The 24,355-nt window shown below is 40.2% G+C and overlaps 1 protein-coding gene across 1 annotated transcript in view; it reads right to left on the reverse strand.

The window, feature by feature from the left end:
- Nucleotides 1–24,355, reverse strand: part of kcnh3 (potassium voltage-gated channel, subfamily H (eag-related), member 3) — a 186,148-nt gene that overhangs the window by 28,234 nt on the left and 133,559 nt on the right. Inside the window, exons 3-7 of the mRNA XM_085248833.1 lie at nucleotides 19,553–19,687; nucleotides 14,509–14,648; nucleotides 10,565–10,817; nucleotides 4,898–5,055; nucleotides 3,509–3,710 (exon numbers count right to left, since the gene is read on the reverse strand). Coding sequence (XP_085104959.1) covers nucleotides 3,509–3,710; nucleotides 4,898–5,055; nucleotides 10,565–10,817; nucleotides 14,509–14,648; nucleotides 19,553–19,687 — 888 coding nt within the window. The remainder of the gene's footprint in view (nucleotides 1–3,508; nucleotides 3,711–4,897; nucleotides 5,056–10,564; nucleotides 10,818–14,508; nucleotides 14,649–19,552; nucleotides 19,688–24,355) is intronic.

Below are 24,355 nucleotides of genomic sequence, written 5' to 3' on the forward strand. Positions count from 1 at the left end.
GTTGAGACCATAGACAGTATAAAATATCATACATTATGGTAAATGGACCAGAGCACTTTATAAAGCATGCTTCATTCAAGTGCTTTCTATGTAACACTCACATAGATTCATGCTCTGATGGTGCATCAGAGCATGAGCCACAGCTCCTGAGCCACAGCTAGCCCAAAATAAAAAGAAGACTCTTGGTTCCATACGCAGCATGTTATAGTGTATGTGTGGTTCTGGTCTGGGACCTCATTACCAGAAGAGCAGAATGAAAAATAACTGCTGGAGACAGCTTTGCAAGTACCTAACTGAAATTTTAGCACATTTAGTACAACATCCTGAAAGGGTGCAACATTTAGCTCCCATAGTGGCAAAGGACCTAAATTAATTCATCACAAGCTTCTTCTAAAACCTATAGACTTCTCTGAAGCATATAGCATACTCTCTGCCAACCCATATCATCATCCTTGTTTTCTGTAAACTAGCTTTTGTTTGTGTGTGTGGTGACTGCTGCTCCACCTCAGGCTATAGGGACAGACATGGCTCAACTGTCCATCAATTATTGAGAGAGTTGCAAACAAAAAGTGGGGGTTTCCTAAATTCCAGCTGACTGACTGACAGAGTAATCCAGTGTATGTACATGCTGATACCAGTGCTCTATTGTGAATCACAGTTGGTGTCACATAAAGGTCAGACTGACAGACTCTGTCTGTCTGAATAGTGAGTGGAGAGGCTGATGACATGAACTGACCACAATGTTACTGTTTGTCCTTATGCTGAAAAGATAAGTGCAGGTAGGTTGGTAAGAATCACTCAGAAAGATAAGGAGGGAGGAAGAAATGAGAAAATGAGGACAATACTAACCAGAGCAAGGTCCCCAGCCAGTTTGCAGGATTTTATACATAATGTCTGTTTGTGTGTGTCTGTGTGATGCTTAGAAAACAAAACGAAAGACACACACACACACACACACACACACACACACACACACACACACACACACACACACACACACACACACAAACAACTCGGTCTTTGCCCCCAGTCAGAGTTGGAAAAATTACAGTTTGATCCCCTTACCCTTGGAAACTGCCAGTCTGTCTGTACATCTTCACAAGTTTATCAGATTGCAAGCCGGGGTTTCACGTCGCCCGTGGGATTCAAGTTTCTGTGTTTTATTAAAAGCATCGGTCGTGCTGAAAACGAAGGCACACACAGTCGTATTTCTGCATAACTGCCTCTGTGCCTTTCTTCCTAATACAATATTACTGTTATTGCTTTACAATGGATAGGTATACTTTGGAGCAAGACAAGTTAGGTGAGTGCTCAAATAGTTAAAGTTGAATGAGGATGAATTTAGATTTTTCTTTGTCATTACTGCAAAGTGGATAAACAATGAGACAAGATCTTATTTAAATTTCCATTTGGGAAGCCTAGAATAATCTCCTGAGGACAATGCTTACAGTGTAATTGAGTAGAGCACAATTGTCATTATGTGTGTGAAACATGTAATGACAGTTAAAAACTGTCACTGAAAGCTCTCCACAAACAGGAAATGGGCCGTTAACTTGCTTCAGGGAGAATTTTTCCAGCCTGATTAACACCATGGCATCAAGTGAATATTATCGTAAAAGCAGCTTCCCTGTCTGAGATAAAGAATAAATATACTTTATCTTTCTTGTACAACGTTAAAATTAGAGGATTCCATGTCTGCTGGTTACCCTAGTACCCTAGAGACACACACCCTAGAGACAGCTAGCCTGCCTCTGCCTACCCAAGGCAACTGTCAGTGGTTGGTGTTACAAACAGCTAAATGTAAAGGCTTAAGACATTGGATGGCTGTGGCTCAGGAGGTACAGCAGGTCATTTTCTATTGGGAGGATTGGTGGTTTGACCCATGGCTGCTCCAGTGTTCATCAGAGTGAAAAGGGTAGTCAGAAAGTACTGAGCTGGGAAATGGACTGCTTCTTCTATAGTGCTTTTTCTCAACAACATACAACATGCCTCAGTTACCCATTCATTTATGCACTTTTTTTCTACATTTAAAATAATAATAATAATGGATACTTTATTGATCCCCATGGGGAAATTACTTGTTTTTCTCTGCATTTGACCCATTCACTCAGTGAAGCAGTGGGCAGCCCACTAAGCAGGCGCCCGGGGAGCAGTGTGTAGGGACGGTACCTTGCTCAGGGGTACCTCAGGGTAGCCGTTAAGTGGATTCGAACCGCCGACCTTCCAATCATGGGGCGACCACTTTACCTACTGAGCTATCCCTGCCCCCCAAAAGCTTTCTGCCTAACATTCGCACTCTGATGGATGCTTCGCGGGGAAATTCTGGGTTAGTATCTTGCCCAAGAATATTTGCAGACTGGAACAGCCAGGTTTCAATTTGCAAAGCTGGACCTCATCACACCTCATACTCTGATGGATGCATCAGAGAGCAACATGGGGTTAGTATCTTGCCCAAGGATATTTGGCAGACTGGGATCAAACCACCAACCTTCCAGTTAGTAGGTGACCTGCTCTACCACCTAAGCCACAGCCGCTACTACATTATGTAGCGCATGAGTAGAAAAGCACTGTAATAACCAGTTTACCATCTACAGATGGAGGAACCGTTCTTTACAATTACCAATACAGTTTGCTTTTTCATATCTCTGTTTTTCTGAGTATATATCTTTGAGCTTGCTCATCTTGTTGCAGTAATATTCTATCGGCAACCTTCCGATTACAAGACAAACTGCCAACTCTTGAGCCACGATCGCCCCGAGTACTTTAAACAATTCTGTGACGTGAAAGACTAATGACTGTTATGAGAAACACTTGTTTACAGTTCTTACTATCAGGAGTGGCACAATCAGTTATCAGTTATTATGTTTAAGGGGTAATTACCTTTTTACTTAGGGCCAGGTAGGTTTGGGTAACGTTGCTTCCTTAATAAGTCATAATTTAAAAGTGCATTTTGTATACACTTGTGTTATCTTTGTGTAATATTAAAATGTATTTGATGATCTGTGACTGTGACAAATCTAGTAAAATACAAGAAATCAGGAAGAGCACCAATACTTTTTTTTCACAGCACTGCACATGTTTCTAAAGTCCAATCACTGTGGTAATCTCTGCGAAGTCCCTTTGCTCTGTGTTTTTCATACATCAACACTAAAAGTAAAATTGCATGTGGGTCCCCATTAGGATAAAGGATTGTGTGAGTGTGTGGGACTCTACCCTTAGGCTCATATTGTTAACTAGTCATTATGTGACATACTGCATTATTATTTTTTAATAAATCTAACAAGTACTATGTGATACATTACGGTTTTTTGAATAACGACCCCAACACTCACAATCGTGACATAACTAGTTGAACAAGTCAGGAAGTCCAATGAAATTTAATAGAGTAGAAGTACAAAGTAATACAACACAGAAACGTACACCTAACACAAAAATTAAACTTGAGCAAAACAGTGACTGAGTTAATCTACACAGATGCTTTCTAGAGATGAAAAAAGGGCGAACTAACCTATGTCTGATGATCCTTGGCTCTCAATCTCCCTTCGACCTATGAAGTACCAGACACACGCCATCCAGTGGGCCAGCAGGGCGAACATGGACATCAGCAGGGTCAAGACCACAGCACTGTACTGTGAGTAGCGCTCCAGCTTCTGCAGCAGCCGCAGTAACCGAAGAAGCCGGACTGTCTTCAACAGGTGGACGCCAAAGTACTGCACAGAGATACAGGCAATCTCAGCGCTCTGGCAATATTTCATTCACTGTATTTCTTAAATCAAATGAATCATTAAGAAAGGTTGACACTCAGTAATGTGGGATACTGTATATAATACACATCATTTGTTCAAACAGTTGGTAGTTTTACTCAAAAGTTGGAGCTTTAATGGATTCACTCACATGAAATCAAACATTTTTAATCTTTATATACAAATATATATGTGTATATATGTGCGTGTGTAATCAGTTCATCTTTTTTTGTTTGTGAGACATGCAGTGTGTGGACCGTCATGAGACATGTTGGTGTTGATGTGGTGAATTCACATGGGAGCTTGTTACATTATGCATTCATGTTCCCTTTAAAAACAAAGCTCACTTCCTTCACCGTGTTAGTGCTGAAAATGAATGGAAACTGAACACATGTCAGTATTCAAATATTTAACTTTACTATTGGGGTTTAAATTAGGGCTGCTCAATTAATTGAATTTTAATCTAAATTACGATCTGGGCTTTCAACGATCATTAAAAATGACTGAGCCGATTATTAGCCCCTCCCTCGTGCTTTACTCTTGCGCTGCTCCGTGTGGCAAATCGAGCGCACCTCTCTGCGTTTCGAACGTGTCACAACAATTAAGAGGACCCGAGGGAAGCTCGGAAAGCTAAGCAGAAGTTATTTGGAGAGGAGAGTGACTGCCGTTGATTGAAAAGAGAGGTAAAAAAAACTTCAGTGGTGTGGAAACATTATGGGTTTGCGGAGTCAGACGTGGATCAAGTAGACATAGTGTGTAAACTTTGCTACAGTGTCGTAGCTGCACCACAGAGCAACACTGCAAAGTTCACTAAACATAGATGTTTACATTTTTCATTTATTTTTTATATTGCAAACATTTGCACTGTTATCAGTATTTGCACACTATTTTATATTATCTTTTTTGACAATCTTTAAAGTCATTATTCAACACATTGTTATTGTTAAATAAATATCGTCAAATAATCGAGATCTCAATTTCAGTGAAAATAATCGTGATAATCATTTTTGCCATAATCGAGCAGCCCTAGTTTAAATTATGTAGGCTGATTTGTCACACTCACACTGTTTGATTCTCAGTTCTGTTGGTGTGGTCACACACAAATGTCAACAGACAGAAACACACACACACAGTAAGACACAGGGGAGACTCACCACGCTGACATTGAAAGCATACAGCAGGTCAAAGGGCAGGGCGGCAATGAGATCAACAAAGAGCCAGGTGGTAACGTAGTGAACGCAGATGGAGCGGGCGTCGTAGACGACCTGACCCGACGTGCTCACAAATGTAGTTCGAAAGTTCAGCAATATGTCTGCAGAGGACAACAACAACAGCAGCAATCAAGTGTCACTTAAATTACAGTGATGCATGGTAAACGCACAGCTACTTTTCAATGAGTCATATACACACAGCATGCATGGGTTACTTTAAATAAAAATAACAACACAGTATTAAAAAACAATTTATGCACTTTTTTTTCAAAGGGGTATCTTTACTGGGATGTCAGCAACCAGAGGTGTGGACTCGAGTCACATGACTTGGACTCGAGTCAGACTCGAGTCATTAATTTTATGACTTTAGACTTGACTTGAAAAAATGTTCTAAGACTTGTGACTTGACTTGGACTTTTACACCAATGACTTGGGACTTGAATTGGACTTGAACCGGTTTACTTGAAAAGACTTGATATTTTACCCCAAATATAAAATTTAACATGCATATTATATAGAGATTGAAAATGTCACGTCATTCACGGGTAGAACCGCAAAGGATTCTGGGAACTCGTGGCAAGCGGTACTAGCGCACGCAGGCTTTCAATTAAAATCAGTTATACAGCGATAAAAAGAAACACAAAAATGTCAAGAAGCTGTTGTATTATTAACTGCAATAGCCGGTCGCATGACAGCCACTGGAAGCCGACGGGTAAAGAGATCGGTTGTTATCGGATTACGTCGTGGAAGAGAAATTGTTCGAGCCATGTTTCCGAAGTAACAAAGAGGCGACGGATGGCCTGGATTGCAGCCATTCAAAGATCAAATATAACGTCCCAGAACTCTCCAGCTCACAGGTTAGTCTGCTCCAAGCATTTACACGAAGGTCAGTGTTTTTTAGTAGTTAATACGTCATTTTCATAACATAATTGGTGATATAGGTTACAAGCAAGTCTGGCGCTGAACAGAAATTGTCGCGCTATGCTCCTTTATTTATTGTGCATAAATAGTGAATTGTTCTGACACAATATTGCGTTTCGCTTCTGTTATTATGGTACATTGACAAAAACATATACTTTTATTCACAGGATAAAACAGGTTTTTTGTATCACTAATTGCCCAGTACGATTACAGCATACAATATTATTGTCACTGCTACATTTCTGTAACGCGTACCAGAAATTATTTCCACTGCTAATTAATTACCATTGAGCTCAAAGGTCCTATTAATAAACGGTTAACAAATCTGTATTTATGACGACAATTTGTGAGACTGGTAAACTTATGATACGTACGATGGTCTTTACTTTCTACACAGTGCATTTCAAGGTCCTGCACCCATCCGTCGGTAAACTGTACCTGGGCTTGTTGCAGTGACCGGAAGTTACTAAACTTCATGAGTGTATGCACTCACTCCAAGAACCGTATGATTATAAATATGCATATAAATATGCTAAGATGAGATAGCTGACTTCATCTAACTAGCAAATGTTGTCCAGGCTACGTTGGTGATGCAGTTTTTTTTTAATGTGTATGATATTTTTGTCATGCGATTTTAAAGCTGGTCCTACAACCGCATCCAAGAATAACATGCAGCTTATCTCAGAACTGTCGGTGAAAATTATTCTTGGAGCTAGGTTTAATTGAGCTGCATTTTAAAGAGGTGCAATTTCACAATTTGTGTATATTTTCTAAGTTCACTATTTTGTCATGTGTTGAGAAAAACACAGATTTAAAAATTACATGGTCTAATATTTACATTTAGCATAACTGCAACATTATTTTTTCGTTTTTTTTTTTTTAAAGACTCGAAAGGACTTGAAATTCAAAGTTTCAGACTTGTGACTTGACTCGGACTTTTACACCAGTGACTTGAGACTCGACTCTGCCTGACATTACTTGAGACTTGACTTGAGACTTGAGGATAAAGACTTGAGACTTACTTGAGACTTGCAAAACAATGACTTGGTCCCACCTCTGTCAGCAACAACCAGTTGTTGCTACCTGATATTAAAAGCTCCGTTCCCCTTTATTGTGAGCAAAAATCACTTTTAGTTTACAGTGGAGTTGAGAGCTTGTCCAGAATCAATGTGGCTCTATAGCCCCAAATGTAAATGTCTTGGGGTAAAGATACTTTTATGGTAGTTTTCATCATGTTTTTGAAATAAAAGTGTGTTGATACAGTTTGAGATGCTTCCATTACAGGGATAGTTTTTTTTAACACACCAGATTCAGATGGTCATTAGTTGTTTATTTTTAAAGGTACAGTTTTTAAAACACCACCACTATATGTCCGGTTTTATACCCCTCACAGTTCAAGTGCATAATCCATCTATAGTGGATTAAAGACATAAATAGCCACACCCAGCATTTCCTCCTAACAGCTGAGGGTGGCTGGCAGGTTTGTGTGTCAAAACATTTTTGCGCACAATATATTTTCACATATTTAAACAATATCATAACTTGGCAATAAATCAGGAATAAAAAACAGACCAATAATTCGCATTTAAATAATAATAAAAATAATATGTATTTTCTCAAGTTTAACCCCAGAGTCATCTCTGTCTGCTGTTCATCTGCAGTTAGTGTAGGCTGTCAGTCTGCTGTTACCTCAGGTGTTAATACACTAAGGAGGCTGTAAAACAGGTAGATGAGTAACTGAAGCTCACCTCTGACTGATAAAGTAGCTCTAATATTGTTGGACTTGGATGCTTAATGAATAAACTCTCATGCAATGTGAGAATATAATCAGACTGTTTATTAGAGGGATCCATCCAGCTACTATAGGGCGGGAGGTGGGTACACCCTGGACAAATTGCCAGTCTGTAACAGAGGTCTAAAAAAATAAAAACATGATATAGTATATAGTACCGTATATATATAGTTATTGCTTGTTTTCAATTTAGACAAATTACTCATAAGATATTTGTGAAAGCTAAATTGCTTAAGCTTAATTGAACGGACATCAGCAAAGTGCAATAGAAACTAGCTCACTCTCTCAGGGTAAGTGATTTTCTAGCTGTAGGGCATTTTGAACAACCAGGGGAATTTCAAGATGGTTTCTGATGACTTGCTTCCAGAAGAACCACAACATACAGCTAAACGCAGCAACTGCACCACCCAGTCCTTCAAAGTATGATATGATCCTATTCAAAGAGCCAAGGCTTTGAAGCTTGCTGAAAAAAAAACAGACGAGGACAACACGACAATAAAAAAAGACAAACAGTCATGATTAGCTCTTCAATGTTTGCTCTATGATTTTAATTTTACTGCATGGTATTAAGGAACGAAATGAATGAATAAAAGGTGTCCCGGCAGACTATTTCAATCCACTATTGTTTGCTGGTGAATGTATCAATAAATAGGCACGGCCTATTAGTCCTAATAAATGGGATATCGACTGACAGGAGTCAGACATTTAACTGCGGGTGGCTCGTGTAATTTCATTACGAAAGTTTATTGATGGAGAGCTTGTGTTCACTCTTTCCCATTAACACAAATCGTCCGCTGAAGAGCACTCATGTAAGTTTCCTGCAGTTAGGGTGGACATGACCGAGGACAAAGAGGCCTGTTGTTTTCTGGGAAATGACTTAACAATCAGATGTAATGGCTTATTGTGGAATTGCTCATATCCTTTTCCCTGCAACATTCATCATTAAAAACTTGAACAGAACTTTTATAATGAGAACTTCTATTAGGAGTCACATGCCTATCAGACAAAGGCTGTTTGACTAACTTCCCATCAGCAGACAGTTGATATAATCAAAAAGAATTTTGCAACAGTTACACTGCCAGTAAAACGTTCTTTGCACACCCACTCATTCAGGCCATTTTCTTTTTGTTTCTAAACACTTGAAGAGATTTCTTAAGCTGGCCTAATGTTTTTTTCCTCATTTGCTGTTACAATTGTTCATATTGAATTTGAATTTATTGAATTTATTGAACAAGGCCAGAGTTTCAAAAATGTTCAAGTATTCCAAAAGCTCAGACTTCACTTTTATTTTCACAAAATTTTGTTTATTTTCTTTGATTTTTATAATGTCAAAGAGAGAGAGCACAACCCCAATACGGTCGTCTCATGCACACAGCTCTGAGTGTGTACACAGCACGCCTACTCAACTTTTTTACTCAACTAAAAGTTGAGCTCACAATGATTTCTACTGTGGGCTCCAGTAGATTTTCTTAGTGTACAGCTGACCTGTGCTGCTGCTGCTACTCTTACTGCTCTTTGTGGGTGAATGAATTCAATAAGATGTAAGCAGATGAGCTATCTTGGCTGATTTCCATCCTCTATACGTGCAGTATGCTGTTTATATGCTGCCTTTACATGAGAAAGAATAAAGTTGGTTAAAAGGTGGAAGTTAGTGAGTAACACCAGCTTAAATTTAAATTCGTGTCAACTCACGCTGACGAAGAACACGTCAGCTGCTGTGCACCAGTGCATTACTGTAAACTGACCACAGCTGATACCTGTCACTTTAAAGCATCACTCCATTTATAAATCAGTCCGTTTGTAGATGAACTGAAGGCCTGCGCCAAGGCCCAGTAGAAGATAAATGTGAATAATGCAAAGCTATGCTAGCAGAGGCAGCAAATAAAGCACAGAGCTGATAATGAGGATACTAGGTAGTTCATACAACAGGTGGCAGTTTTCAGCAGTCCACTGGTGGTATTTATTTGTAGTTTAAGCCTCCGCTCTGCTGTGTCAAGGTATTTTTTTTGGTATACAGGAAACAGAGCTCAACTGCTATTGTATTAATTCATATTATGGCAAGTCCATCGTTACTTTATCAATTTAGGTCAGGACAGAAGAACTCTTAAAGTTTCTTCCAGAATGATCAGTTGCTGTAACGACACAGACTCTCATGAAGACAAAAGGAAGACTACCAGCTCCCTTTGCTGCAGTTACCAGCCTCAGAATCAAATCAACAATTAACAGCCTCTCATATTCATCAGTGGCCTCATTAATGCTTGACAGACTCTAGGCAGCACACACATTTTATTTTATTAGCTTTTTGGAAGAGACTGGGAATCAGGCCATTAAGCTTATAAGGCTACTAAGAAAACCACGGCTGAGGGAGACCAGGAAACACAAGGAATGGAAACGAGACCAGTGGAAGTCTAGACTCTTGTCCAAAAAATTCAGTGTGAGCTTCTTGATTTAAGATGCATTTTATGAGATACAGCAAGTGTCAATAGAAGATTGAGGCAAAGCTCTGAAAGACTGTGGAAAGACTTTGCTGGAGATTGTTGGAGATGTTTTCAAAATTCAAAGCACAACTTAACCCCTACAACCTCCACAACACCCTACTGAGACACAGTTTCTTGTCTAGTTTGAGTGAGACAGCCATCATTTTTCAGGAGCAAAATGAGCCAAAAACACATTTCTTTTGACCAAGAAGCAGACTGACAGAGGGACGAGTTAGACTACAGAGTGAAGGAAAAGTCCTCAGCATTTGTTAAACAATGGTACAAAACATTCAGGTTTCATTTTCTTGGTTCCTACTTTCTAGGTGTGTCCAGTCTTTCTAAGACTTCTTGCTAAAGGAAACAAGTTCTATGGATGGTTAGAAGAAAGCACCAACATGAGAAGACGGCACACTATCTTACCTAAAATGAAGAGGATCTCGACGAGGATGTCGCTGACGCTGGGCGGGCTGCGTGAGGCGCTGCCTTCATCCCGCCCTCCCCCGACCGTGAAACACACGTTATAGGGCACAGTGACGGCCACGTAGAAAGTCGCCAGCAGAATTAACCAATCCCAGCCGGCCTTGAAGGTTCCATAGTGGAGCAGGATGAAGCGAGATTTCTGAATGGCTGCTACTTTGTATTCCGGGATTGGAGGCTTCTCCCCAAACATGTTCTGGATTGAGAGGGAGACAGATGTCAACAGCTCTCTTGTTTCAGGTTTTTGCATCTCTCTCGTTGTCCCTCTGCCGGGCCACGATAACACGGCCCTGTGCACACACTTATCGAGCCACTTCAAGCTTCGAAAGCTCACACTGTGCAGAGGCATTATAAAAATCCACAGGAGTGGAGATTTCAGATTCATTCCACTCGATATAACAGTGCAGCCATGAAAACAGTTTCAACCATTCATAAGTGGGTTATTGCTTTTGCAGAGTTTGAGTAAAGTCTACCAACACTGACAAAATGGTTTTCCCAGCACTAAGAAGGAAGAAGAAATGTGGGACCACTGGTTCCAAGCATTAACTCTCACACCTGTGAAATATGTTTTTATGAAAAAGAATCTTATTTGTAATTCATTCATTTCCTTTGGAATCAGGAAGATTAACCAAAGAACTCATTTTGTTTCCTGTGTGAGGTTCTCTGCACTCAAGTAAAAATCTGACGTAGCTGTACTTTCAGTTTATCCAGTTCATGGAACTATGAGCCTGAGTTGTTATGTTTACCATGATTTTTGCATGTCCAGCATAAACCATTTATGAACTGTACAGACAGGCATTTAGTCTGAAATACAAATGATACTGTTTCATTTTTCTAATGGGATTGTTGTTTTGTTGGGTTTGTTTAATGAGCTCCATCAATGTAAATGTTTTTTGTATTCTGGACTATTTTTATGTGAGAAAGTCAACACGTAATGGAAAAAATGATTTGACTTAAAGCAAATAATGAGCAAATCAGGAATCACCTGGTAGCTGATAATCTGTTCATTAGTGAAATTTAGAGTAGATGTTTATTTACTGGCAGTGAGATTTTTATATTAGTGAATCACTGGGTAAAGTTTAGCTCAATATTATCTGATCTAACTCATACATCCATTAATTCCTGATTGACTCTGCAGACACTAAACATTACTGATTACATAGAGCCTGAATCATTTCTTTGATTACTTTACTTAATTAAAGAGTCATTCTTTGGGTAACGGTGAGATTCTCATTAAGTAATAAAGACCTACTGAGTAAGAACTGGGTGCTTCACAACATGAACCTCCCATAAGATATTTTTTTATGTCCTGACTGCTTATTTTAGCCTGGGTCAGGAGTCATTAGTTTCTAGATCATTAGCTATCACGTGATTCCTCGTTTGCTTCTCAGTTTTTGTACACAAGTTATGAATTTCCCTCTTTTGAGAAGTTAAAAAAGCAAATAATGATGGCCCTGGGTTGGTGGTCATTGAACATGCAGGGTGCAAACTGCATCGTTCTGCATGTTTCCTAATCACTGACATCAGCTAAATGTAGATCTGCTTTACCACGGAGTGAACCAAAACCAAGCATAGTCCTCTTGTCCTTCACGCCATCTGTCAGGGTGTGCGCTGCCCGCTGGACTGCAGCAGACCTACAGAGAGGTCAGCTCACTAACACACAGCCATAATCATCATCTCCTGTGATGCCAGGTCTGAGCAGTAATGATAATTTCCCATTTCATAACATTTCGTTGTCAGTTTGCAGTGTTCTTCTTCTCTTGGCTCTCCTTCATCTTTCCTGCTTGGCTTCTCATGTCTTTTGTATAGTCTCGCTTATTCTCTAACCCTAAGAGAGTCTCCCAGACTTGTTCTCCTAAAACCTAAAGACGAATTATGGATTTAATTAACTGGTCCCTTAACGAAACTGACAACTCTGGGCTTGGGAGAGCCTGATTGTCCTGTGGAGACGTTTGCTGCTGGATACTCGATGGTCGGATGCATCGTGTGTCTGATGACACTCTCGATGGGGGACATTCAACGACAGCTACCAATTTGGAACCATAATAACAGAGTTCTGGCTGATTGGAGCTGGCTTGGACCTGGCTTATCGAAGAACAAGAAGCGGCTACAGTTGTTCAAAATCCCACAAGGCTGGCTGTGTGTACTCAGACTGTGTTTATTTGAACGCAATATGGATATGATCTTGGAGAAGCTCATGGCTCTGCTATATGGATAACATCTTGAAGAAGAACAACAGGAATTGAGAGACCTGGTGACCAGTGACGGACATTAGACGAACTGTAAAATTGGAAGCAGTTTGTTCGCACTAACCAAAACAACTACCATCTTCATCTCATGCAGGCCTCCTGACTCCAGCTGGATGCTCAAGGCAAAAGCTGACGGGAATAACAATTCTCCTTTAGATAACAAGACTGTGTTGTGACTTTCTCCCTCCTCATTCAGGGTCGCCCGTGTCGACCGAAGATTGTTGACTTTTGCCTAACTGGGTTAAGGGACACTTTCTCTCAGCTAAACATGAACACACACACTCTCACACGCACACATATGCATGTACACTGACACAGACCTACACTCACTCTTATGTCTTCTACGTTGTGAGATGTGCTGATTCATGTGCTGAGGTGTTTTTTTTCTGTTCTCAAACTGATCTCCCTGTTGGAGCTCAGTCTGGGAGGAGTTATTTTTTCTCCTCATCTTTCCTCATGTTGTGCATTTCCCATTGTTATACCTCTCTGACCTGTCTTCCCCATGTGATGTTGTAATATATGTATGGTCGGAAGGGTAAGATGGCGCTGGCAAAGGTCGGCAGCCTTAACCCAAAAAATATCCCACGCGTGGGACTAATAAAGGTTATCTTTTGCTTTTTGACACACAATCATTTACTCAAGCTGAAATGTTTGGATTGTGTTGTCTCTGTTACTTTAAACCACACACCTGCACCAACAGCCGGGTGCACTGCTTTAATGCTCAACTCTTTTTCAGTCTGAACTCATGCTAAGGCAAATAATACAAGCTACTATGCTATCAGTGGCTTCCCCGTTGTTTAGTTCAGGGACTGCTGTTGCAACTAGGGGAGCAATTAAACTGACTGCCTTTCATCATAATGAGGCAATAACCTTTTTTTTTCTCCCATCTCCAGTCTTTGGAGAATCTTTTCATGGCTGCATAACATGTATGTGAATTAAAAGTTTTGCATGAATAAAGTAAACTCATGATTTTAACTCTGTCACTTCAGTGTCATCACCAGTGCCAAAGTCCCAAGTGTGAAGCTAATGACTGAATGAGAGGCAGTCTGGAGCCAGCCTGGCATACAATAACACTTCCTCTGGCATCCAAACATGTTTCGTTTTTATTCTAATATGAAAAGAATATTCCTGGCCACAAACTTAGCCTGCAGCCAGTGAATTTACATTCCTAAATTTAATGCTTCTCACGTAAACATAGTGGAAATACTGCTAACCCACCCAAGCCCTACGCTTGATCTTTATCCAAAAAACCTCCTCGAATTAGTCAGCAACAGCTCCACACTTCACTGTGTCCACATCGCTGATTGAACAGACTAGAATAACTCACATAAAACTGACATGTAACAAAAACATTTGACGTAAGCAAAGGTAGACATACAGTCAGAGCTATATGCTGTTTAATGAGCATTACAGCGTTGTCCTCATTCTGGGACCTCCACAGCAGACATGGTTAATGGAAAAAAAGAAATACATTAACTAAAAGTTCTTGACTTTGTTAGTGTGCAGCTTGTTTCACGTGTAAGGAAACTCCCGACGCTGGCGTGGCAGCTTCATGGGTTGCTGCAGAAAGATGTTAACCACACAGAGAAACCTCAGTCATGTAGATGTAGCTGTAAATATAAAAGGAGAGAAACTCACATTGTTGATCTTGAGCTTGCTCTTGTCTTGTTTCTGCAGGTGTCCTGACAGGTGATAGAGCACAGCTCTGCTGCGGCGCCGATTGGCGTTGAAGCCCGGAGGGCGAGTCACCTGATGCACCTCCAGACCCGTCTCTTCATCTGTGGAGGAGACAGAAACATGCTGAGCTTTGATGCAAGAAACGAGAGGAATTTAAACCAGTTTCTGTCTCATCCGCTGCATGCCAACTAAAGCGCACGCATAGCTCAGAAGTAATGCTTTGACTGCTATCTTTTTATTTGTACGTGTAAGGCTGTGAAAACATAACATAAAGTAAAGAGGTCTGTTTAGGACACGCTCACAGAGTCTGTGAAAAACTAGAAAAGCTGAGATGGACTGATGGAAGGTTGCTTCTTTTTCATATATTGGATAGAATTAACTGTATGGTTAAACATCTTTACACTGACAGAAAGAGAAATTTTGTTGTTTCGCTCTATTTCAGATCAAAGCTATGTATGTGGCCCCCGATGAGTTTGACACCCCAGTCCGGGTCCAGGTCAAAGTTTATCTGGGTTAGGGTTTGTTAAGGATTGGATATTAACCCGACCTATAACTCTATATGGGACGCTTGTGATCTCATGAACCGAATGAACTGTTGTTGAGATACATGAAAAAGGATGAAGCCTTCTGAATGGTACTCCCTGACCTGGATTACAGAATCAGTAATATTTACCAAGACCCACCAAGTATCTTATTCATATCATAACTTTCATCATCATCAAAAAAGAGAAAAGGACTAAAACCGAGTGTGCTGAGGGCTCAACAGATAGATTAAGAAAAAGATTAAAGGAGTTGTTCTTTGTAAAGCTATTATTCAGATAGAAAATATTTCCTCTATTTCCACTTTTAATGTCCTGTTTCAACTGTTGCCCTGTTCATAACATGATTTATTATAACCATGGCTGGAAAGTGCCCACCCAAGTAACCAAATCATTTTCATTTTCAACAAGCAAATTTGATTTGTACATAATATCTTGGCTGGATTTCAGGCGGTTCAGATAGTGTATGAAGAAAAGCATCTGTGCCTCTTTCCACATATACAGCATGGGGTTATTCAGAGGACCATCACTAACTAACACACATGCACACGCACACACGGCCTTAACAAGGTGTGTGTTTTGTGTCAGAGGGAAGAGCTGCACCAGCACCTGTTTTGACAGATATACAAAAAGAAGGCGTGTTAGCTGGGCAAAAGTGTAGCTGCAGATATTTTTATCCTTAGAAATTTTAATCTGGGGAGTACGTAGACGTTTTTTCCTGAGCTACATTATTGCTAATTTTAAAGATATCAGCACTCAAGGTCAGAGAAGGGCGAATGAATAATTTTACAGCTGCTAATACAAGTCTCATTAACGTCTCCTTGAAAGCAGTTTCTGAGACACAGGATGAATTGAATGCACTTTGTTGCTTAAAGCCGTCAGCCTTTTGCTGTGTTTTCCCCTTCGTGTCTAAAGGACAGTTTGAAGATGAAAATCTCGTCTTTAATGTTTACTCAGCACACAGAAACACTTGTGACATGTTATTCTTCACAATCTTTTGCAAACCCACAGTTCTCATTTTGTTCAAAGTTTACCCTAACCCAGTGGTGAGGCTTCTAACCCGAGCTTTTTGTTACCAAATCCCTCACCAGCAAGGAAAAATCCCGGCAGCAGCCAGTGGTTCCCCCTCAACCTCTCAGCAGATATACCTATGATGTCAGTTTTTCAGTTACCTCATGTAGAAAATATGGCGTGTGACACCTGACCTTGAGGCCGAGCTCACTGAGCTTCAAACTTGTCTGCGAGTTTGAACAGATACACCTACAGTTGTCGCATTCACAGGAGTCCACGAGGCCCTCCTGTTAGCTTGCCGGGCAGGGTGATGACAGTACCCCATCAGACTCGTGATTTTCATGATTTTCTTTATGCATTTCTTTAATAAATGATTGTAAAAAGTGAGGCACTTGCTTGCACTGGTAAAAAGAGTGATCCTTTTGTTGAATCCAGCTGAGATTTCCCATCGTTTACATCATTCCTAAAAGGCTGCCAGGGTAGCACGTGTCTAAACTTTTCAATAAGATGCTTTAAACTGTTATTGTGATAATTCTTCAGCTCTCTTATACTAGGACTGTGTTAAATGAGCAGTCTACCATCATGAAAATAACTCCCTTTTCTATGACATAGAGAAAATCACATGGATTTCATACAGCAGTGGTGCCACTTCAGAGAAGGTGAGCCCACCATGAAGCATTGCAAACAGCAGCTCTGAAAAGCAATGTTTAAGAAAAAACCCCTCCAACTCTGAATATTTCCACTTCATCTCGAGTGCTCTGATTACTTTTCTTCTGGTCTCCTTAGACGATTGCTATTCATCTCTGAAATTATAGTATATGCTGACAGCATTTACAAGGTTAGAAGGAAGCTTTAGTTCAGTATAAATGTGCTGGATTGCTATTTTACTTCACACCTTGCAGTGAAATGCAGTACACACACCTGCAAGATATTCACATATTTTACTTTGTACACCTGTTTGAAGCACAGAGAAACATCTCCTGATGCAGGGGTCAATCAATAAAGTTTGCCCTGAGAAAAATACAATTATGCCCCTTTTTAATGGTCAGGTACCAGGTTATGCTGTTGTTTCTATGTTCTTTAAGCACATGGGCAAACAATGAAAGAGAAATGATAGAGGTGGGTTGACCTGCTTTAGGGCAGGTTTCTTGGTTTGTATACATATTCATTATGCAATGCTACAAATTCACAAGAACCAGATGTTATTATAGAAGCAACAGAAACAAACATAACATATCAGCAGGTTAAGGCATTAAAACTTATTATTCTGTGAGCCACATCACTGTCAGCCACAGTGATCTTCTTTCCATTGATAAAGGACTAATACATTGTATCCTATGCTGAAAGAAGGAAGCACGTTTTCTTAGTATTTAGAGAGATCGTGGCTGATACTGGCTAACCAATGTTATAAAAAACAATTTTAAAATAATCGATGTGTGTGCCGATTTGCTTTGACCTCTCCAGCACATTCACGCATGTAAACAAACCAGTGCATGCAAATGAATATGCAGGCTGACCTGATCACCCTTTCCTCCGTTCGATATGTACAACAGTAAAGTGTACAAAGGTAGCATGACCCATACAGCATAACAGTAGTAATGAAATGATTCTTTATGTCGTGAGCAGAGAAAAATGATTCAAAGCTATTTATAAGATGTGCTTTTTAATGTCAGTGGACGCCGCACTTGCCAATAACCGATTCCTGTCTGCCTCTAATTAACATGCAAATATTACCTAGTAATTAAAATTGCAGCCTCGCTCTTCACAATTCAGTATTTTCACCAATTCTCAAAATGTGTGCGTAATCTGGTTCTCAATGTACATCTAATACGAGGAAGCCATTAATATTAATGAGTTCAGTACACTGACAGTGTCAGGGTCCTGGGACTGGGCGACCCAGGATCCCTGGGCAGTCATGGACCTGTGTATTATTATTATGTATTTTTGGTGTCGTTTCCCCTTCTCTGTGCGTGTACATATGTGTGTTTCTCTGTGCTGTGTTAGTCTGTGTCCCACTCATATGTTTAGGCGAGGTATGGGTGTGTATGTCTGCGGGTGTGCCTGGAGGATGGAGCTCGGCCACCTGCAGGCCTGAGGGGTGTGGCCCTGCGGAGGGACTGGCCACACCCGAAGCCACACACCTGCCGCTGATCAGGGCTCGTCGGGGGAGCTACTTAGGAGAGTCTTGGAGCTCCCACCGACGCGGGATCATTGAGTTATCGTACCAAGTTAGTGTGTCTGCATATGTCTGTGTTGTTCGTATATGCCCGCCAAGGGTTAGTGTTGACGGCTGCCTCTATGGTTTCCCTGCAGGAGGAAGAGTGGTCCAGAAAGGCAGCACGCACGGGGTGTGCGGAAACACAACAGCGGGGAGCACGAGCACGAGCACAGACGTCGGAGGGAAGCACGCACACGGGGTTCAAGGGAGCAACGGGGAGTTATTGTGTTTACAGTTTTTCACTGTGAATAAAGAGCACTGTTTGCATCGCAGAGTCTGCGTTTTGGGTCCTCCTTTCCCCACATCCCCACGGCCTGCCAGCCAGACCGTGACAGACAGATTCTTAGTGAGATTTACACTGGGGAAATAAGCAATTCAAATTATTAATTGATGCCTTAATTGTTGTTTGCTTGAAATGACAATAACTACAGCGGAACTGAAAAGCTGAAGGGCCAAATGTTCTGCCTGCTTTCACCATTTCCACGGGTGAAGAGTAATTAAAATTAGGCTCACACTATGGCAGCATAACTAGATAACTGCTGACATGAAATGAAACATAAACATGGGGACATCCCTAACACAGAACAGATATTACTTTATGCAAATTTCATGTTATTTATCGAATACTGCCATTCTACTGGCCTGGGACAGATATTCTCAAGTTGCCTTGAGGCGCTAACCACGGCAATATTGCACACCAATAATGAGAAATAATAAAATCCACATGAGGAGGTTGAAGGGCTGAAATCACACTCAATTTACCACTGAGATTACAAAAAATATGAAATCAGAAAAGAATAAGCTTCAATATCAAAATAAAGCATCTTAATTTGTTTGATATTTGGATTTATTAAACTGCTGACGTGGTTCATGCATATGTTATGGCTTGTTGTGTTGTCACTTATTGTTTCCTGCCCTGTTTTCTTATTGTTTTGTTTTAATTGTCTCATGTTTTTACTGACTGTGAAACACTATGGTGAACTTTGTTGTTTTTAATATGTGCTATATAAATACATTTTGATTGATTTGATTGATTGATGTTTGTCTTGGATTAATTCGTTTAGGTCTGTCTTTCCTTGTTTATTTTTACATGTTTGTAGAACATAATAAAGAACAATTACAAGGATTTCATAGATTTTCTGGCAAATAAATAAAAATGTCCTTTTGGCCGCCATGCCGCTGTCAAAATTTTGGGCCACGACTGTAGTGCCAGCTGGCGTCTTTTATACAAACTCACCAGTTTCAGGTCCTTGCTCAGGGTCCTGCTCCTTCTTCTTGTCAGTGATGTCTTTGTGGGACACGAGAAAAAGAACCACCTCGCCCTTCTCATTCTTAATCGGTACAATGTCCAGAAGACACCAGAACTTTGTACCTGGAGAGAAAAATAAATGCAAACCTACAATTAATGTGGTCTTTCGTAATACAAAAGTGGAAGCGGTTAAATCTTTTTCTCCAATGTACCAAATGTTTCAGTCCTATACATCACTTTTAACAGACAAAGTCTGTGGAAGTCTTTACTGAACTATTTCTGATGCTCATAAATGTGAGTTATATGTGAGTTTACATTTTAAACCAAGCGAAACAGTGTCTGACTCATGTTATCTCATTTTTTTACATTATTTTAATTTGTTAATTTTCCAATTAGTGGTAAAAAAGTGGCATTAACCCACCGCAGACTGCTGTTACCTCAATATTAATGATGTGACCAGCAATGTTTAATGTTTAATCTGGCTGCCTACTGCCGTGTACATGCCGCTGAACACAGACTCAGACTCAGAAAAAAAACCCCTGATGAAATTGGCTTCAGGAGCAGATTACTTTGACATTTTAGACAGACATTTCCTTCCATGTGCAGACACAAAACAGAGCAGGCATCAATCACACTGATTAAGTTAAAAATACCATAAAAGAGGAGCTGGGGTGGACGTGGGTTGCAAAGTTGCATGCAGATGCTCAGGAACTGTGGGTAGGCTGAAGTTGCTTAAATAGCCCTAAAATTATTCATAAGGAATCTATTAAAATGTGAGCCATCATCTAACTTGTACTGAGATCAGCTGATCTGCCTGAACAGGCCCGAAATGAACTAAATAGATGAATTTTGTTAGTTTTGAGTGAAACTACATACCTTCACAACATTAATCTTGCACACTGAAAAATGGTACTTAAGGGTACCTAGTATGTTTTTCTCATTTTATACAATATACAAGATCATGTGGTGTGTGTTAGGTTTATATTGTTGATTGTCATTTATGCTTAGAAATATAAACTCATATATTCTTAGAGTTTTATAATCGATTGCATAATGATAGAGGTCTGATCCTTAGCAGTCTGCAAAGACTCTGTGTGCCTCCAAGAGCACTCTGGCACACACACACATCTTAAGGTCATGAGAGAGGTCATACCTTCTCTTACTGACATATGGTATAGGAGAACACCTACTCTGTATCTGGTTAAGTATAAGAGCCCTTTGTTTGAATGAACTGCTGGACTCCCTGGCGCCAGTAGGTGTGGGGAGTCTTCACAGGGTCACATCTTGACCCCACACACACACACACACACACACACACACACACTTGTTCACATGTATGTCTGTGTAAGATGTGTATGTTTTAACAGGAAGAAACTCCAGCAGAACCAGGCTCAGGGAGGGGCGGGGCCATCTGCTGTGACTGGTTGGGGAGTGAGGAGAAAAGAGCCAGAGATCAATAAGAATTAATGGTTAAATACAGAGTGGTTTAGAAACCCACTGAGTCAAAACCAGGAGTGAAGAAGAAATGTGAGCAAAGTGTAAACTTGCAGCTTTCATTTAAGCAGTTAAACGTTGACTTCTTAGTCAACTGAACAACAAACATGTTCTCAAAGAACCCAAAAAACTCATTAATATCAAAGCTGAATGTTTCTGGAAATAGTTTTTAGTTTGTTTTTAGTTTTAACTATTTTAGGGGGATATATGTGTGTGCAGGTGACTATTACTGTGCATAATTATTAGGCAACTTAACAAAAAACAAATATATACCCATTTCAATTATTTATTTTTTACCAGTGAAGCCAATATAACATCTCCACATCCACAAATATACATTTCTGACATTCAAAAACAAAACAAAAACAAATCAGCGACCAATATAGCCACCTTTCTTTGCAAGGACACTCAAAAGCCTGCCATCCATGGATTCTGTCAGTGTTTTGATCTGTTCACCATCAACATTGCGTGCAGCAGCAACCACAGCCTCCCAGACACTGTTCAGAGAGGTGTACTGTTGTCCCTCCTTGTAAATCTCACATTTGATGATGGACCACAGGTTCTCAATGGGGTTCAGATCAGGTGAACAAGGAGGCCATGTCATTAGTTTTTCTTCTTTTATACCCTTTCTTGCCAGCCACGCTGTGGAGTACTTGGACGCGTGTGATGGAGCATTGTCCTGCATGAAAATCATGTTTTTCTTGAAGGATGCAGACTTCTTCCTGTACCACTGCTTGAAGAAGGTGTCTTCCAGAAACTGGCAGTAGGACTGGGAGTTGAGCTTGACTCCATCCTCAACCCGAAAAGGACCCACAAGCTCATCTTTGATGATACCAGCCCAAACCAGTACTCCACCTCCACCTTGCTGGCGTCTGAGTCGGACTGGAGCTCTCTGCCCTTTCCCAATCCAGCCACGGGCCCATCCATCTGGCCCATCAAGACTCACTCTCATTTCATCAGTCCATAAAACCTTAGAAAAACCAGTCTTGAGATATTTCTTGGCCCAGTCTTGACGTTTCAGCTTGTGTGTCTTGTTCAGTGGTGGTCGTCTTTCAGCCTTTCTTACCTTGGCCATGCCTCTGAGTATTGCACACCTTGTGCTTTTGGGCACTCCAGTGATGTTGCAGCTCTGAAATATGGCCAAACTGGTGGCAAGTGGCATCTTGGCAGCTGCACGCTTGACTTTTCTCAGTTCATGGGCAGTTATTTTGCGCCTTGGTTTTTCCACACGCTTCTTGCGACCCTGTTGACTATTTTGAATGAAACGCTTGATTGTTCGATGATCACGCTTCAGAAGCTTTGCAATTTTGAGACTGCTGCATCCCTCTGCAAGATATCTCACTATTTTTGACTTTTCTGTGCCTGTCAAGTCCTTCTTTTGACCCATTTTGCCAAAGGAAAGGACGTTGCCTAATAATTATGCACACCTGATATAGGGCGTTGATATCATTAGACCACACCCCTTCTCATTACAGAGATGCACATCACCTAATATGCTTAATTGGTAGTAGGCTTTCGAGCCTATACAGCTTGGAGTACGACAACATGCATGAAGAGGATGATGTGGACAAAATACTCATTTGCCTAATAATTCTGCACTCCCTGTAAAGGTTCAGATTGACTCCCTCTATATTTTCATACATGAAGGTGTTCTTAAGGTGTCCTTTTTTTCTCATTGTACCCACTGTACCAAAATGTTGATTTAGCCTTTTTGTTTTTTCTTGATTAGGTTTATTCTGTCTTGTCTAACCTTGGCCTCCTTCCCATGGACAAAGCTCTTGTTGACATTTTCCATCAAAAGCAAATTCAGGCTTTTGGACTTACCTCAGACCTAGTCATTAGTCAATTGTTCAATTACTTGTGAGTCTGTGAAAATGGAGAAACTATGTAAAAATATCTGTAATCATAAATGGAGTGTTTTTATCATTTTTGAATTAAAGCTCAAAGACTATCAATCACATCTTAGTTATTACTAATTTAGAATAGAGAAGAGCAGACCTAATTGTATTATGAGAGTATGTTCACACTGCTCTTTCAGCATAGAGGGATTTGCTTTGCCATCTAAACCCTCAGAATACACATGGTGTGTTGAGGAGGTGTGGTGGCCCACAGATAACACACACACCTTCACTACAGGAGAGTCGCCTGGCTGCCTTACCGAGGGCTGTGATCACTGCCAAATATAGATGAAATAGCATAATTAAAGCTGCTTGTCTATGTGTTGACACTATCAGAAATGTATTTAAACTCGAGCTAAATCAGTTCTAAAATCAAGTGATCTTAAAAAGTAATCAACACCAGGCTTGGATACATACATGGTAGAAATATCCTAAAAATCACAGCTGGTCTCAAAAATGCTGCTCTTCCACCTCAAAAATATTTATGCCCAAACTGATGAATAAGTAATCTGATTACATGTACTGTTGTAAAACATTTTATTCTGTTACCAGTGTTCATACACTTAATCACCAGATCACCACAGAACTGGTCAAATGAAATGTACTTGACTGGTATACATTCAGTTTGTACAAAGCATATGTTCCATAATAATTAATCATTTAAATAAATAAATCTTAGTTGTGTTCCTTCATGTCATCCAAGAACAGATTTTTCGAGTACGTAAATCTTTAAAAATGGCCCAAATATGTAATTTATCCTTTTAAAAGCACTTCCTCATGGAGTAATACATATTTGGTTGCCTAGCAACAACGATGATGAGATTGATGTATGTGGGACTGACTTGAAATAAAACGTGTGTAACATGAACCAGTATACACAGATGGTTCCGATACTTTCAGATAATCTTCACGGGGTTTATTGACAGTAGAACAATAGGTGAATAGTGCATTACCAGCCTTGTCCCTTATATAAGGGTACCAAATAAAACATTTAAGCCCTCTTTACTGTCACATAAATGCATGAAATCAGGCTAAAACTTGTTGCTTTGGTTTTCTGTTACCCATCTAAAGCTCTGATTTGTGATGTGATGGGCTGCAACTGGTACAGTGCACACTGTTTCCTGGAGCTCTGAGACTTGTGCCAGAATAATAAGGGGATCATGTATGTAAATAATACATTTAAACAAGGAAGAGGATTTCTTCAATAAAAACATAAGCCATATTGAGGCCAGATTTGTCCCTGTTTGACTGGAACACGACAGTAAACAACAGTGCTGGAAACAGCATGTGCTCTCTTCTGTTCTACCTCTGTTTGCCTAACTCGAATGATGATATCAGGATAACTTATAATACAAGTTAGAACATTTTAAAAGTAACAGGTTCTCTTTATGTTTGGAGA

The sequence above is a fragment of the Mchenga conophoros genome, linkage group LG16 (assembly GCF_057382185.1).
Source record: "Mchenga conophoros isolate Kocher_MC1m ecotype Shallow Benthic linkage group LG16, M_conophoros_male_GT1.1, whole genome shotgun sequence".
In the NCBI taxonomy this organism is placed as follows: Eukaryota; Metazoa; Chordata; class Actinopteri; order Cichliformes; family Cichlidae; genus Mchenga; species Mchenga conophoros.